The sequence below is a fragment of the Doryrhamphus excisus genome, linkage group LG10 (assembly GCF_037039965.1).
Source record: "Doryrhamphus excisus strain RoL-2023G ecotype Guam linkage group LG10, RoL_Dexc_Guam_v1.1, whole genome shotgun sequence".
In the NCBI taxonomy this organism is placed as follows: Eukaryota; Metazoa; Chordata; class Actinopteri; order Syngnathiformes; family Syngnathidae; genus Doryrhamphus; species Doryrhamphus excisus.
Window position 1 is genome coordinate 225643 of NC_136366.1, and position 16870 is coordinate 242512.

At 43.5% G+C, this 16870-nt stretch overlaps 1 protein-coding gene across 2 annotated transcripts; it reads left to right on the forward strand.

Moving 5' to 3' along the window:
• Positions 1 to 7274: 7274 nt before the first annotated feature.
• Positions 7275 to 16818, forward strand: pik3ap1 (phosphoinositide-3-kinase adaptor protein 1). 2 transcript variants are annotated; one of them, XM_078793807.1, is made up of 20 exons: positions 7275 to 7423; positions 7664 to 7935; positions 8269 to 8387; positions 8504 to 8822; positions 10473 to 10898; positions 11320 to 11561; positions 11666 to 11810; positions 12399 to 12541; positions 12617 to 12749; positions 13361 to 13557; positions 13641 to 13779; positions 13859 to 13921; positions 14008 to 14256; positions 14320 to 14373; positions 14775 to 14968; positions 15040 to 15103; positions 15183 to 15353; positions 15907 to 15977; positions 16237 to 16334; positions 16671 to 16818. In XM_078793807.1, the coding sequence occupies exons 4-20, from the start codon at positions 8792 to 8794 to the stop codon at positions 16783 to 16785; spliced, it is 2535 nt and encodes an 844-aa protein (XP_078649933.1). In that variant the 5' UTR covers positions 7275 to 7423; positions 7664 to 7935; positions 8269 to 8387; positions 8504 to 8791; the 3' UTR covers positions 16786 to 16818. The 2 variants fall into 2 exon arrangements, with proteins under 2 accessions (XP_078649933.1, XP_078649934.1); XM_078793808.1 differs by having other exon boundaries at positions 8269 to 8822; positions 13659 to 13779.
• Positions 16819 to 16870: the final 52 nt, after the last annotated feature.

Genomic DNA, 16870 nt, shown 5'->3' on the forward strand with positions numbered 1-16870 from the left:
TTGGTATGCTTCCATTTTGTGGTTGGAATGCGATACGGCAAACATCTTGTCGTGTTACGTGTGAGTTCTTCATGTATTCTTATGTGCTTGCTAGCGAGATGGCGAAAGGAAATCTATGCGCTTGACTTCAAAAATGTTAACGTTTGTAGTTGTACATACATAAAATAATTCCAAGTGCACATAGTAAATGATGAATCAAAGAGATAAGACAGCGAGACACCACACGGACACCAACTTCCTGTTTGGCCATGAGTTAGTTCTTGAATTCAGCGTTACTCACCTTCTTTATCGACCGTGCTACACTTGCAACTTTCTTAGGCTCCTTTTTGTGTCATTGTGATGAGAAACACTCCTGATTTTAAGAAAGTACTCGTGTCAAAATGGGCTGTTGGTTGAACTTAAATGTGCCTTTAAGGTTTTCATTCATCCTTTCATGTTTTTGTGTGGATTCTGAGTTGTGTTCTTTGTAATAGTCAAACTACACAAGCTGTTTTGGGAACATTTTTGGCTTGTTGGAACGGATTGATTGGATTGGCATTATTTCTGATGGTCAAAATTTGAAACAAGGGCTGCACGGTGGACGAGTGGTTGGTGCGCAGGCCCCACAGCTAGGAGACCTGAGTTCGATTCCACCCTCTGCCATCTCTGTGTGGAGTTTGCATGTTCTCCCCGTGCATGCCCTCCCCCAAATTCCAAAAACATGCTAGCTTCACCCCCCCCCCCCCCTCCCCAATTGTCCATAGGTATGAATGTGAGTGGGAATGGTTGTTTGTCTACATGTGCCCTGGGATTGGCTGGAGACCAGTCCAGGGTGGACCCCGCCTCTCGCCTGAAGTCAGCTGGGATAGGCTCCAGCATACCCGTAACCGTAGTAGAGCTAATAGGCACTATTACATAAGGCACCAAATTCTGTAAAATTGTGTGTGTACTGTTTATACAGCAATATAAAGTTATAATATAATATAATATACGTAAATCGTGTACACTAGATGTTTTTTTATATATGAACTGATCGGCTCAACATTTTGACCCTGCATTGCAGACATGATCTTCATTGGCGCTGGCAGAAGCCCCTTCCCAACAAGAGTGGTGTGACCCATCAGGTGGTAAATTCCACTAAGCCACATCCTTCAGTGTGTTCATCTTCAGTGGTCAGTTGGCAGCACATCAGCTTCCACCCGCAGCACGCCGCCTGGACGTAAGCTTTGATGGAGTGACAGCTTAACATGATGGATGTTTCACTGTTTAGGGCAGCTTTTAAATGACTGATGTATTACCAGAAATAATGCCAAGAAAACTTTACACACAAGTTCATTGTAAGCTATTTGCTGGATAGCGCATATTTGAACACAAATACAAATTGTATAAATACAGTACATGTAACACAGGTCATGCCAAAAAGGCCTTTCTTCCTTCTGCCCCAATATCAGCGTTTCATGACACAAAAAGTGTTTGGCTTTAAAATCATTTCAAAGCCATTACATTTTTATCCTAATGGAATTACAAATCCTTTCCATATGCAATAATGTTTGAAGCTAACTTTCAATTCAATGTCTGTGAAGCAGTGGTCTTCATGTCTGGCATGGGGGGGGGGGTCACAGCTTGGCGGCTCATTTGTGGGGGAGCCCTGACCTCTGGTGCCTTTTAGTGGCAGTGCAACCCCCTCGCTTATGGAAAGGACTTCTAGAGGGGGCTGAAGGCATCCATTTTTATACCACTTATCCGCATTAGGGTGGCAGAGGTATGCTGGAGCCTATCCCAGTGGTGGCTTTTGTACTGTCTCACGCCTGGGATGTGGACAGTGGAAGTGGGTTGGATGTGGCCACCATTTATTGGTGTCTACCATCATACATGTAGTGGTGACAAACGCATGCCAAGTAGTTTGTACTAGTACTAGTACTAATATAGTACTAGTACTAGTACTAGTACTAGTACTAGTTTGCCATTTGACATTTTGGGGGTGTGTTTGAGGTGGCTATGTTGGCCTTGGAGGTTTCCTAAGGAAGATTTGTGAGAATGGTGACAACGAAAACAAAGTATGATGCCCATGCTTTGTGTTTGTTGTCCTGGTACATGCTGCCCTGTGTGAACCGTGGCTCCCCAGCCCCGGCAGCCCCCCCCCACAGCCCCAGACCGTGGCACTCACACCCCCATGCTTGACTGTAGACAAGACTGTAGCGTCTTTGTACGCCTCAGCAGGCACGGCTCCCCACACTCGGCTCTATCTGAAGTAAATCGCGTTATCTTGGTCTCGTCAGACCATAGGATGCAACACTCGCTTGTTTTCTGCAAAGTGTTGGTGCATCATCTCCAGGAGCGGCTTCCTTCTGAGTGGCAGCCGTGCAGACCACCTTGTGGTATTTTTATATAAAGCAACGATTCTTTTGTCCACGTCCTCCAAGTTCTTTGCGATGATTGCAAGTTGAACCTGCAGTGACCAGCACAGGAGCAACAACAGCATTTTGAACACACCTGTCCCCAATCACACCTGAGATGTGGAGATGACACCCGGGAATGAAAATGCTTCATTGGGCCCAATTTGGACATTTCCACTTAAGGGTCTTCTCACTTTTGTTGTCAGCGGTTTAGATGAGTTTGGAAGGGAGAGTAAAGTTGTTGATTCGTCCATAAAAATATATCATACAATATTAGCAGAAATGGTATCGGTGTACTACTACCTTTTTACTCTAGTATATACAGCATTTATGAGCAATTTCATCTCATCTGGAGTTTTCATAACGCATCCACGAGCCACTGAGCCAAAAAGAAGTGGTGGGCATGTGAAGGTAGCCGTAATCTCTATTCCTTTGCGTTCACCACAGTCAGTAATTCTTGCGCCAAGTTAAAAACCTCGATGGAACGCCTCGTATTGCCTACGCTATTGTGAATTCATCACCTGCATCCATCTTTGTCAAGCCAGCGAATCCTAATGAAGCAGAAATATGTCCCATTTGCTCCCCAATCGGGATAACTGGCAAACTTTGTCTGGAAAATGAAACTATTATCTTCAACCAGACGAACGGGGTTTCCATATAAATAAATAGGAGTTGCACTTATCTGCTGGCCAGCGTGATTACAGAGCTGACATCCAAATTGACTGTCTTATCTTGTTGTAGTGCTTTTCAGCTGAGTGGAGACTGCAGATGAAAGCAAATGGTCTTTAAATAGTAGTTCAAGATGGTGGCCGGATAAGTTGTTCCACAACACTTTTGATCAATGAACCATGCATTGAATATATTGCCTATTTAGATAGCTCAGATAAACTTAACCGGTCTTCTAAATAGTCCATAAATTATATTTCTCTCTCCATCCAGCAAAGACTTGATGGTCTTCGCCTGAATTATTAAGAGTGCTGAAAAAGGCGCATTTTTAACGACATTGTCTGCAGTTACTTTTACGCTTTATTTGCAAGGTGGTATATGAATTGGTAGATTTAAGGTTATATACCATGTTCTGATCTGGGGATGGTTCCGATACTTCAAAACTACTACTACTACTTGTGTAAATACTGTGCCGCTCGCGAGTGAGTCAGTGAAGAAAGGTAGCTCTTCCTTTAGCAGGAGCCAATGGCGAGCTTACGAAGAACGCCAAAATCCCTTTCCCTCTGGAGCTCACGAGCTCCCCCTGGGGGCCCGCCTATGGCAGCCTTTGGCCAATGAACTGCTGAGAACAAAGCATTATGGGAATAAGTTAAAATAGTTGTTTTTTTTCATTTTAAACTCATATTGGTACTTGGCTTAATAATTCTGAGCTGCCTTTTGGGTGTTAAGTTGCTGTGTGATGATTATTGCATTCTTTGTAAGATGACACTGTGAGTCACAACCTTGTAATAATGTTCAAATCTGATTTGTCTCGTTTTCACAGACCCAGCCCCACCTTGCCTTGTGACCCAAGTGTGACACCCCAACAATTAAGTATGCAATAAAATCCACAAAATGTTCGATTCCAATAATACAACATCGTTCCTGTTTAAAGTGACACTGCATTGTTTCAATGTACCAGCCAGCGTACCACATTCAGCATATCGTGCAGTACCACATCACCCCAAGCTTTGACTAGCACGTGTCCACCAGAATTGAACTGAGCTGTGCGACGGGGTGGGGGGGGGGGCGTAGATGGGAAATGTCAAAGCTATTTTCCTCTTTACCAGTCAACGCGTTGCTTGCTTAATAGTAATTGGATTCTTATCCTTCCGTTTGCTCATCATTTTCTGCACCTAGTTATTCCACACCTAAACTCCATTTCAAGTTTAATAACATTTTAGGATAGTTCCCATCCAGGTAAACACAATCTGATTACCTGGATGGATAGAAAATGTATGTCTGACGCCAGTTTATTTGATTGATTTATTCAAGGGACCTCCAAACAAAAGCGCTTTAATGCAAACAAGAGGAGATTTTGTGCTTTATTTGTGTTTTTTTTACATTTTGACATATTCTATTAGCATCCCGGTGTCAACGCAACAGCAGTAGGAGTGCAGGGAATAAAAACAATACTGTATTTCTCTCTTGTAGGAGCGCTACGTGTTACCTGAGAAGTTTCCTAAAACAGACAACATGCACAAATCGGACTAAAACTATTCCGTGATAGTTTAGAATTTCTCTCTGTGTGCCTCTCATTGTGTTGGAGGATCTGCCGGCTGCTTACCAAATGAGGTGATAGTGTTTCACTAGCAACTGTAAATTTCAATAATTTGTCGGAGGAGCACTCTCACCGTCAGTTTTTATCATATTATCAATGACCACTCAATTTCCCGAGCCCCGAGCCCCGACCCCCGGCCCTATTACAGCCCTGTAATGAAGTGCAATGGAGTGGTAATTGGTGGGCATTATACCAGATCAGGTAACTTTAGACTTATTTTCTTATCACAATGAGCGCTGCTGGTGACTTTCAATGAGAAACCAAACACAATCCCTTTCTTTTGGCCAGCTATGGTCCAAATAACATTTGAACTAGAGACCCACTCCCCATTTTAGTTTTCCATTTCAAGATTGCACTCTGTTTCCTCAGATTGGCCTTTGTTTCTAGTGTCCTTGGCTATAAGAGTAGACCCCCGAAACAGCAAGGCAGCGCTAATATGAGCTGGAGCTTTCTCACAATGGGGAAGTACGCTACTGTAAACGAGGGGGGGGCACATTGGATGTCCAACTTTTTTTCCTTTGGAGCTCTTCACTGCTATCTAAGCAGTAAAATGGCCATGGCTGACTAGTGCGCTGTTAGGGTAAAGTCACGTCTCATCAATGTTTTATGTCATTACTGACATCTACTGACCAGAATACGACGTATGACTTGTCTTTCCATATTTTTGGAAGGACGACTAAAAAAAATCCCCCATGTTCTAGGTCTAAGCATGAAAATAGAGAATAAGATAACAGAACAAAGTAAATGGCCTTTGCTGAAAGTCAGTGTTGACGAGAGGGAAGGGAAGAGTTCACTACCCTCGATCGTATCATCACAACTTCCTTGATGCAAGTGATGCTGCAAAACTGCACTTGTTGAAGTTGAAATGTCCGGATGGATGCTAGGTCCCCTTTAATAACAATAACAGCACATACACACCAACCACAAGGTGTTGATAATCCTTCACAGGGTTAAATGCTACCATGGTCTGACATATTTACACATGTTCCCTGGTGGATACATGCCACTTCATCTTGTAATACTACTTGGGCAGCAGTGGCAGCGGGAGGTACAGCAGGTCGTCCAGAAACCAGAAGGTTGGCGGTTTGATCCCGGCTTCCTCGACTCGGGCACTGTCGTGTCCCCGGGCAAGGCACTTCACCCACCTTGCTTGTTGCGCTGCCAACACTGGTGTATGACTTTCAATGAATGTTTGTGTCACAACGAGACGTGAGCCGGTGTTTGGCACCACAATGCAAAAAGGAAGTGAAAATGCTGTATTTTATTTTATTTGCATGATGACAAACGAGAGTAACGAGAGTAAACTCCAGCCAGTAAAAACCAGGATGTTGGATAAGAAGGTTAAGAAATAGGAGCACAACTATTGTGTTATTAAACTCAGGCCGCAGGGATTAGACTTGAGCTAGCTAATAGATAGTGGTTTTAAAGAGACCAAAGAAAAGGTAAAGGGACGGTCATGCATATGGTGGCTAATGGCAGGGTTAGAAGAAATGAGGGGATTGGTTTTCTACAGGAAATTGTTCTTAAAGACGGGTCATGGATCACCCTGCTCTTCACAGGCAGCTTCAAACACCAGGGAGTGAACTTTTGCTGCGGCCACTGAAAGGTCTCCGTGGCAGAAGGTCAAAGTAGAAACCAAACTAATTGTATAACCGGAGAGAGGCAAAGCTAAGTAAATTGATGTCACGGCCGAGTGAATAAGCTGTCTTCTGTAACTACGGTATTAGGAAACTTTGATTGGGGGCATGGCAAACATACAGGTGCATGCCAAAATACACTAGACGGGGATATAAATGTTGAGGCCACCGGCCGACATCTGGTTTTGGCTTGGATCTGACGAGTGTATTCAGTTATGTAAAGACTTTTTACAAGAAATGTGGCGCTTTGGTGGCTGGACGTGGCCAATAGCTTTTTTAGCTTTTTGCCACAGAATCCTTTACGAGTGCCAAAGTCTGGCTGCGATCATTCATGATGACCGTGTGTTCATTGGCATGAACTATGGATACTGGATACGTCTGGAAAATGGTCCGGCAGTGCAGCCCTCTAAAAGACACAAATAAAAACGTGTTTCACCTCAAAAAGCTCTTACAGTACAAACACTTTTGTCATTGTTTAGACTCGGGCTTTTCACTTAGCTTAGCGTGGTTGTACCAAAGTAGCAAAGACATGATGTAACTTTCTTTTTATCATTTTATGGCAGTGAGTTAATACTGGATAAATACTGTAAATACTAAAATGTTCATTTATACTAAGTATTGGGGTCATTGAGTATATTGCGTCATCATCATCTGTTTATCTACAATATATAAATATTGTAAGTGTCAACAACCGCTTCTTCCTACTTCTTTTCTGATGTTCCTTAATGTCTGAAACAAATAAACCATACCAATTCCATCAAAAGCTTAAAAAAGACTACAGAAATGTATTTGTTCCAGCATTTGTTTACATAAAAATTGATTATTCAGAGTAAATGGCTAAGATGACTGTAACTGCCTTTGAGTCAGTGTATGCTGTCAGCTTTAAGTTCCTACCTGTTTCCGTCTTTGGTTCCTACCTAGGCACATATAAGTTAATGAGGCGGAACTTATTTCCCATAATATCGTCGTTTCCACACGTGCACGTTTAGCCGTTACACCAATAGAAAATAAGCTCCATTGTTGCCACGCTATTTAGAGCTCAAAGGCTAATTAATAGGGGCTAAAGGTTCAGGATCATGTCTATAATTCCCTCCTAAGGCATTTGTACAGCCATTAAGGTACAGGTGGTATACCATACCATTAAGGTACAGTATATGTGTTTTGTATTATTTTCCTTTCAGTCTCCTAGTGTCTTAGTTTACAGTTTGCTGTACCCGCTAATGTTAATCATGAATGTGTTGAGGGAAATGTATGTAATGTGGCAAGTTTATTTGCATGATTATAAAGAAAAAGGGTTAATTATAAAAACAAATTTGTAGACATAATGTTATTGTATATGTGTATTATATGACCAGTAATTGATTGTATTTTGTATCTGTTTGAAGCCCTTTTAGTTCTCACGTTGGTTTTGTTATAAATCCATCCACCCATCTGATCGTTGCACATCCGAGGGATTTACACTGACTAAACTAAGGCAGTTCATCTGATGAACTTCCGTTGCTGGTCAACGTGGTTGTCTGCTGCCCTCTTGTGGCATTGGCGCCCTTCTGCTTGAAACCTAGTCCAAGGTCTACCAGCCCAAGACGTCCTTCCACATCCAGAAGAGGTTTTCAACTATTTGATTTCAAACTACATGGTGTATTTGTTCCTGAAAGAGGTGATCATGTTTCAAAAGCCTGTTAAAAGTTGTGTTTTATGCTTTGCCAGAGTTTGTGTTGTTTATCTTTACAGTAATAACAATTGGTTCCAGAACTCACCGTCTGCAAAGTAGGATTATTAATGGAATATTTTCATAGTAAAAGCATAGAAGAGCTGTTTATGACCTCCTCAAAAAGCATTTTAACATTATTAGAGCCCTCTAGACATGAAATAGCACCCCTATTGTCACCTTTATATTGATATTACCAAAAAATGGACATACTAATAATAACAAAGAAGCCATTCAAGACATAAACAAGACTTGTGCCACATGTGCGGTTGAGGGTTGCAGGCAATTGGCTCTTATGGCAGCTGACTTTGGGCCATGTGGGACTACACACTGGACTGGTTGCCAAGCAATGACAGGGCGCATACCTGAATGGAAAAAGACAACCATTCAGCAATCAGCAGGTAGTATCCATACGGCATAACAGTGGTGTCACGTACCGTGCATGTGAAACTGTGCATGTGTGTTCCTTGTGTGTGTCTTGGCTGCTCCTTTTGGTGCAATTAATGTGAATAATCAGCTGTCCGGGTGACTTACGGCGAGGCCAAGCATCATCACCGCCATGTTGCACATTTAGACACGACTGTGGCGTGCTTTCTCACTTCTTCATCTCTTTCAGGAAGTGGGGGTGAGTGGTTGAAATCAGGAAACTGAATGTTGCTATTGATACGACGGCAGCGGGTGAAAGCTAACTTGGTGTCGTTTGAAGAGAGGGCAGCTTCAGCGTTTGGAAGGTAAATAAAGGACCAGATTCTGCAAATGATGCTCTGTGTGGGCTGATTTGACACATCTTCAAGACATCTCAACTATGGAAGAACTCATCTCTAGTAGGGAATCAGGTAAATTACAGCTCCCTTTCTAGCTATACATTGATATCCCTTCTTAGTGTCATATTTGATTATCCCACGGCTAAATTTGTATGTCATTATTGAATCATCTCCTAGCAGTCCAACTCTCAATGGCGCCTAGTATATCGGACTATTAACTATGCTAATAATAATAATAATTCTACTATCCGGTCACTCAGCACAGCCATCAGTGGGAACTGTGATGAAGGTGATTACTGGTGTCAGGTTTGTTTCCCAGTTCGCGAGCACAGAGGTGAACTTGATGGGATTAAACACTTTAATGAGTCAAACAAAATGACCCGGACTGGTGTTGACACTGTAATGTTTGTACAACTCCTTGTGGACGCTCGGTGCTGAAATAGCTAACAGTTTGGACATTCACACTCAACGCCCACTCACCTTGACGTTCCACAGCCAGACAGCTGGTATGTTGTAGAGCATTACCGTGATGAACATGAGCAGCTTCGACACAGAAAATAGCACATAATATGGCCTCTGTCCTGCATCATTAGCATAATGTTTGTGCTGATTACCAGGATTGATGGGATTAATGGGATTAATTATGTGGACATGGTCTGGCTATAGATCAGGGAGGTCTTTAGAATACAAAATGGGAGGAGGTCTACAAGATCAGGGTTCAAACCTCATACTATGTGGACTTTGTATATTCTTACACTTACTCCACTTTCATTCCAAAAAGATCGGCCACTCCAAATTGTCCATAGGTATGAATGTGGGTGGGAGTGCTTGTTTGTCTATATGTGCCCTGGGATCGGCTGGCCACCAGTCCAGCTGGGATAGGCTCCAGCATACCCTAGCGAGGATAAGCGGTAGAAAATGAACGAAGACTCGGGAAGACGCGAGTTTCTGTGCAGGCGCCCGATGACAAGTGGCTTGAGTCCCCGATCCACTACCGTGGGTGACTCCTGACTGGGCTAACAACGTGCAGCGCTATGCTGGCTGGAGGTTCAATGACTCAAGGAAGACTCAAGCGTCACCAAGCCAAATGCTGGGATGCTAAACTTGTTGCACATGAGCGTCTTTGCATGAATCCAATACTGGATTCACTTTACTGAGTAACGCTTAAGAATTTGAGTCAATAAAAGGAATGAGCATACACTACACAGGAAAGTAAACAAGAGTTGCTTTCTCTGAGGAAAACACTGCAGAGAATTGCAAGTCACAAGCTCAGCCCTCAGCCTAATCTCATCTGTCAACATATGTGGCCTCTACAAATAAAGATTTACTTCAAGATGCTTAAGATGCCGGTGGTGGTGTAGTGGTTCACATAACTTGTTTGTGTAGTTGCGTGGGTGTCCAAAGTGTGGCTCGGGAGCCATTTGCATCCCACATGAAAGCCGAAACAAAAGAACAGTAATTTTATGGCGGTAAAGACAAAATGTTGGGAGAATAAAGTCATAATATAAAGATTTTAAAAATAGCATAATGTTGAAATTTTAGGAAATTTGGTTGGGTAAATGTTTAGATAATAAAGTCAAAGTATTATGAGAATGAAGACAAAAAAATTAAGAGGAAAAATGTACAAGAAGAAAGTGGAAATATTGGTTAAAAAAATAAATGAATAAAAATGAGCAAAAAAGCTCCAGACGCAATAAAATAACTCCAATGTATTTTTTATAGCCAGTCCTGCGTCCCCGTCAACTCAAGAGCTACTAATTCTGCACACAGCCGATGCACGGGAATGGGCATCATATTTGCAGAACATCTTGATGTTGTCCAAGAAATTCCAGAAAAACTCCATCTTGCTCTATTCCGTCGGACCTGCCGATAAGCTCCACGGATACAACTTTGAAAGTTTCCACAGCTGCAAGTGCATCGTGCTTCTCCTCACCGGAGCATTCCTAGACATCCTATGTGAGCCGGAGCTGCAGGGAGCCCTCCACGGGCTTCTCCAGCCGTCGGACAGAGTGGTGGTGCTGCTGTGTGGCGTATCGGAAGATGATGTACTCATGCTTGGCTTTGAAGGCTGGTCCACTTGGAGGAAATTGGACACTGAGGACGAGCCTGCTGTGTATGTCTCCACCATTCTGGAGACCATCGCCAACAGTAAGTCAGCTTTATGCTAAAGTTTGTTTGCAGGTGCCTCATAATTAATAATATGATTAATATCATCCTAATTTAAATGTATTTCAGGAGTTCACTTCAGACTGACAGGGAAGTGTAATGACAGTAAAGTATAGTTAGAAAGGGGCTTCCGTAGCTTTTGCTGTTGAGTCTTGCAGAAACTGCATTTTGATGAATGCCAGCCGCCAGAATAACTACTAGGCCGCTTTTTGTTTCTTTGTTTTTTTCTATTATGACCTTAACATGAATATCCTCATTTATCTTAAGTGGTTCCAGACGCGAACCTGATCAGTCAATTTCCACCATATAGGATTCCTTATTTACAAATGTAATATTCTCCTAGTTAGGAAATACAAATACGCCATTTAAGACTAATAAATAAGACTTTTTTTGTTTCCCAAAGGTAGGCTCCAGACTGAAAATGTGAACGAATGTGCAGCCTTAGATCAACTCCACTCCACACCAAGAGCCTCAAATGAAGATACAGCCTCAGAGGACCCACAGGAAGAGATGCCGACAGACCGTCAGGAAGCCAAGTTGAAGGGTGACAACCATGTGACCTTGGGCGTTTCAGCAACTGAGGAAATGAGCCCACACTCGCACGTGGCCTGCCTCGCCGTCCAACCCAGCCAAGTCCTGTGTGGGGTAAGCGTGTGGTCATTACATCATCAGACTAAAGGAAACGTTAGAAAGGCACGCCATGGACTTAGCTTCTGTGTCGTACTGATCCTGTCATGTTTGATGTTAAGGTGGAGGAAAGCATTTTCATCATCTTCACTCACAAAATGGATGACCTCACAGCACCGGAAGTGGAGTTTACCGCCGAAAAGGATGCAACTAAAAGAGTTCCAGGCATTGTTGTGAACGAGTACACCATACGTGTGAAGGCACCTGGTTCGTACCTTCAGTCAGAAGGAGCTCAACATCAGGCGGCCTGTTTTCATGGCAATTGTCAGTTCTTCATGCAAAATACTCAAGAACAAATAATAATAACCATAGTTTTGGTATGACTTCATTGTGTCAGGGCTCCTACGCAAGAATGGAAAGTATGGAAAGCATGGTATTTGATCTGGAAACAATATGGAAAATGGCAGCTCAGGAAAGAAAATAACATTTATACTCAACAAAAATATAAACTCAACATGGGCCAAATCAATATGAACACAAAACGTTCGTCCATTTGGTCCATGACATATCAGAAAAGATCCCAGTTTCCCAAAGTCAAAGGTGATGTGTGTAGGTCTGCTTCCATGGATGACTAAGGAAATGAGAATCAGTGTAGTTACTTTTTCAATCAAACAACCATTTGTTTAATTCCAAAATAGTTGTCGATTGAATGGATAATCAAATACTCATTGATGAATCGATGTTACTGTACGTTGCAGTTCTAAATGATTGACGAGTCTGGAGAGCGTCGGGAAAAAGTGTGGAATTTTGAAATCCAAAATCCATAGAAACCCTGTATTGTGTTTTCCCTCCTAGAGATGCCTGCAGGGGTGGTGTCACTCGCTTTGTGGGCTGACCAATCATGCATAAGCTTAAAGTCCATCACATACTATACCAACATGGGGCAAGTCAGTCGGTGTCTGGAAAAGGCTGCCGATCCTTTGAATTTCCTCTGTCAGGTTCGTCTTCTTCAGTCAATCTTAGTGCTGCTGGACTTGACTTGACTTACGTTTTGGTTTCATTTTTGCTTTCAGGCTTTCAATGTGATGTCCAATTCCACCGAGTCTTTAGACAATATTTTAACCGGCTCATTAAAATCCAAGATGCCGGCATCTGGCCTTCAAATGTTTGGAATCGGACAGATAGAGGAGCGCAATATGGCAGCATGTGAGTGCAGTGTACCAATTTTGGCTAATCTAGTTCCCCCTGAATAAAGGAGGATCTGCCGCTGTTATTATGCATTCACTGAGCTGGACAACACAACAATGTTCGTTAGAATGTAGAACTTGAACCAGACTTCCCAAATCCATACTCATCAAAAATCAATTGCGTTCTTGCACTAACTTATACAGTAGTACTAATGGCGGTGATAATGCACCAAGTGAATACAGTCGTCCTTCATTTATAGCACTTAATTGGTCCGAAATGTCCAAGAGGGGAATCGAACCTGGCTCTCTTAGCTATGTGGCCGGTGCGCTAACCACTCCCTACTGTGCAGCCACAAGCTAACCAGCCTTGAATATTTTTTTTCCAAACTTACCACTTCCACACAGGATAGGGAGGATCACGTCGGACATGCCATGGCTGACTTGATGACTTCATGCCGTGTCAATGGGGACTTATTAGCTCTTTGCGCTACAGAGCAGCTACACACCGTAACCCAGAAAGCTGTCTAGATCTTCCAGATTGGGCGCCTCTTTCTGCAGTGTTTCCAGTGGCGGTCTATTTAATTTGCACCGCTGTGATTGGTGATCTATTACAAATCCTGCGTCCTTCAGATAAGCGTGATGAGGAACTTCCCACGCTGCTCCACTTTGCTGCAAAGTACGGCCTGAAGAAGCTGACAAGCTTCCTTCTTCACATTCCTGGAGCTCTGCAGGCTTACAGCGTGATGAACAAGAACGGGGACTACCCAAACACACTGGCAGAGAAGAGCGGCTTCTCGGAGCTCAGACAGTTTATTGATGAATTAGTAGTAAGTACTATGACCAAGTATGACGGGTGTTGTGGGTGCATGCGTACCCGTGACCGTGTCTTGTTTCCTTACAAATGGAGCAGACAGCAGACATGCTCAAGTCTCACTCTGAAGACATCACGGAGGACTATGAGGAGATGTCCACTGCTCGGTACTCGGGTTGTCCTAGTGACATGTACGTGTCAATGCTGGGCATAAACCCTGAGTGTGCAGATGACCTATGTAATTATTGTTCATTTTTATCATATTTTGTCCGCATAAATAAATCTGCATGGTGAGAATATTGCTGCTTTGTTCGTAGATGAAGTCATGAGTGCAGTGGTAGAAAACCCAGAGGAGGCTATGCTGAGGAAATTTTTTCAAGGTGAGCAACTTTAAAAGCAACGTTCTTCGTTAAAAAAACAAATGTATATACCGTATAACACATGGATGTCTATTTTGAACTTGCAGCAAAACATGCAAAGAGAGAACTTCGGGATGAAGGGTGGAAACCTAAACATGAGCAGATGGAAAACAATGACCAGAAGGACCTGGATGAAACTGACATAGAGTTTGACCCGTACAAAAGCGAAGATATCTACGATACCGTGGATGAAAATAGTCGCATCAACGCAGCGGTCCTGTGTCGTCCTCCTGCGCCAATCCCGAGACCTGAAATTGAGCCTGAGCCTGAAAAGCCGGAAACATTTATTTCAAGAGGTACGAGATTTACATGATATACGTTTTACACCCGGATGAGACCACTAACTGTCTTTTTGACAGTATTTTCAGATAAAGTTGATTCCCAAAGCCAAATCCTGGAACTCTATCAGGAAGGTAAACCGACTGAGTACAATGGAACTTCTAAGGCGGAATGCAATCTGTTGTAGGACGCCTGTTGACCTCCAATTTATTTTTTCAGATTCCTATGGCTCATACAATTTAGCGAGATCCGTATGATTTTAGAGAGAGGCAAGCCCAGACTTGGCCAAGATCAGCTTTAGACTCACTGAGCTGAAGTCTCACAAGATTGCAGCAAATGTTGTATTTGTAGACCTTTGGTGTGCGGATTTATGTGGACATCTTCGGGTGCATTCCACTTTGGAGGTTCCACTGAACATCTGAACATGCCTATTTGTGTTTCTTGATTCGTTTGATTGTACGACATGTGATTTGCTGCATAGAGCGAGTTTAGCTCAGCGGAACATGGGAATAAACGTGCCTTTCCATAACTGCAGCTCAGCCCGCTGTAGACCCCCCTACAGCCGTATATGATGCATTTGCTGGGATGAAGACACCCGGACAGAGGCAGCTCATCACGTTACAGGAGAGGGTCAAAGTGGGGGAGATCACCGTGGATGAAGCTGTTCAAGCTTTCAGATCTTGGCAGTTGGACCACGAGAGCAGGGCCAGCTCAGTACGCTACCAGCAGGTGGAAATAGGACTTCTAATTAGTGATCAGTCAATAAATCTACCGCACTGATGGCCTTTTTTTCCCTCCAGGATAACCTGAGAAGATTAAGGCAGAGCATCAACAGACGTCACAATGAGAGAGGAAGGGAGCTTGGTAAATGTACCTTGTGTCTTTATGGGGGGGTGATATCATACCACGCATTCAAGGTTTGACGCGGTGTCTCTCCTAACAGACTATGAGATTAGTGCTCCACTGCAGAGAAACACCTTTTGGGGATCCACTGTGACATATGAGTGTGGAGTATATGACAGCGCCCCCAGGTTGGTGCCGCCATCTTCTTCACACTCAAACCAGTTCATCCAACGAGGCGGCTGGAAGACAGGAAGTACATCTAGCACATCCAGTGAGTCCATCCATCCATCCTTCTATACCGCTTATCCTCACTAGGGCAGCTTCAGGTATGCTGGAGCCTATCCCAGCTGAAAAAAGGATCATTTTCAGGTTCACCTGAAAATTCATGACATGAACACAGCCCTCCATACTTTTAGCAGAATGATTGCAGCAATACGGAAGTGTGGTGGGTCATTAAAGGGGGCCTATTATGCTTTTTCCACGGTTCTGCACGCTCGGCTTTACATTTATTTTCCAACACCAAGTTCTACTGACATCAAGGCCATCCAGACTTCCTTATTTGGGCTGCAGATTGCCTGCGCTCAGTAAATACGGACCTCCTATCCAGAATCCTCTGTAGTTTGACCAATCACAGCGGAGTGGGCGTACCTAGAGGAGTGCCGGGGGTGGAGTGTATTAAACAGACCATTTGGATCAGGAGCGGGAATTCCATGGAAAAGGTGCAAAATCTGGAAGATGGAGAAAGATTTGTGTGCGGGTTATGGTATGTAGCTGTTGGGAGATCAAATGTGCGTTCAAGTAAATGTGTTACTCCTTTACGTCAGGCACTGAGAGCAACAGACTCAGCACTCACAGCAACCTCAGCTACAGCAGCGGGACAGAGCCCGATTACGAGGTGAGCCTGATACAGCCGGGAAGAATCCTGATCAGTCTGGTGTCGTCACCTTCACCTTCATCACCACTATTCTCATTCGTTCAAACTTAAATGGACCACATGTGACCATCAGATACGTCATCCATCTTGGTGGCGTCCTTTCTGCATTGGCTACTGACCCATCAATTCAAGTCCTGTCATAAAAATGTTACTTTTTCAAATGAATTTACTGTATCTCTGTAGAGTAAATGACATCATACATTATTTTGTTTTGTCCAAGGACTCTTTAGACAACCTCCCACCTCTACCACGACCTCCACGACCTTCTGATGTTCCTCCCCTAATACCGCCCAGAATTCCTCCACGCAATCCACAACGGTGAGTCAACATGTGAGTCACATATGCACGGTAAAAAATAAAAAGGAAATTAGAGCATGGAAGAGCTTTTTATTATCTATAATAATAGTTTTTGCCATTATTAGAGCCCTGGAGACATGAAATAAAACTTCACATTGCACAACTCTAATGCACAGGCTGTAGCATATAGCATAAGCTACCGAGCTCCAATTTAGGCTCCAATTTATTTGTGTCCAAAATGGCGCCCGCATCTTTGGGCTATTCAATATGCGGCCCTCAGTGGAATAAAGTTGGGACACGCCTGCACTACACACCAAGTACCATGTATTCATTCAGTAGTGTTGCTGTTTCTTCCAGGCTCCCGGATAGCATGTTGCATGAGCGCTACATACCCTGCCCTCGTGCTCCTCCTCAGAGACCTCCTCACAGACACACAAACTCTGCTCCTCCGGTCCCACGACGACTGCGGTGATGTGAGGCTCGGTCTCCCTGTCTGGTTCACGCCATGTGAGATGCATGAGTTGGAGAGATGCAAAAAAAGCACAAAGACAGCCAAT

What these genes read in the sequence shown, in the direction of transcription:
- pik3ap1 (XM_078793807.1), top strand. Translation starts at nt 8,792, where the DNA reads ATGGAAGAACTCATCTCTAGTAGGGAATCAG. An exon ending in GGAGCGCAATATGGCAGCAT is followed by an intron (nt 12,750 to 13,360) that starts GTGAGTGCAGTG and finishes TGCGTCCTTCAG; the next exon opens with ATAAGCGTGATGAGGAACTT. An exon ending in TGAGAGAGGAAGGGAGCTTG is followed by an intron (nt 15,104 to 15,182) that starts GTAAATGTACCT and finishes CTCTCCTAACAG; the next exon opens with ACTATGAGATTAGTGCTCCA.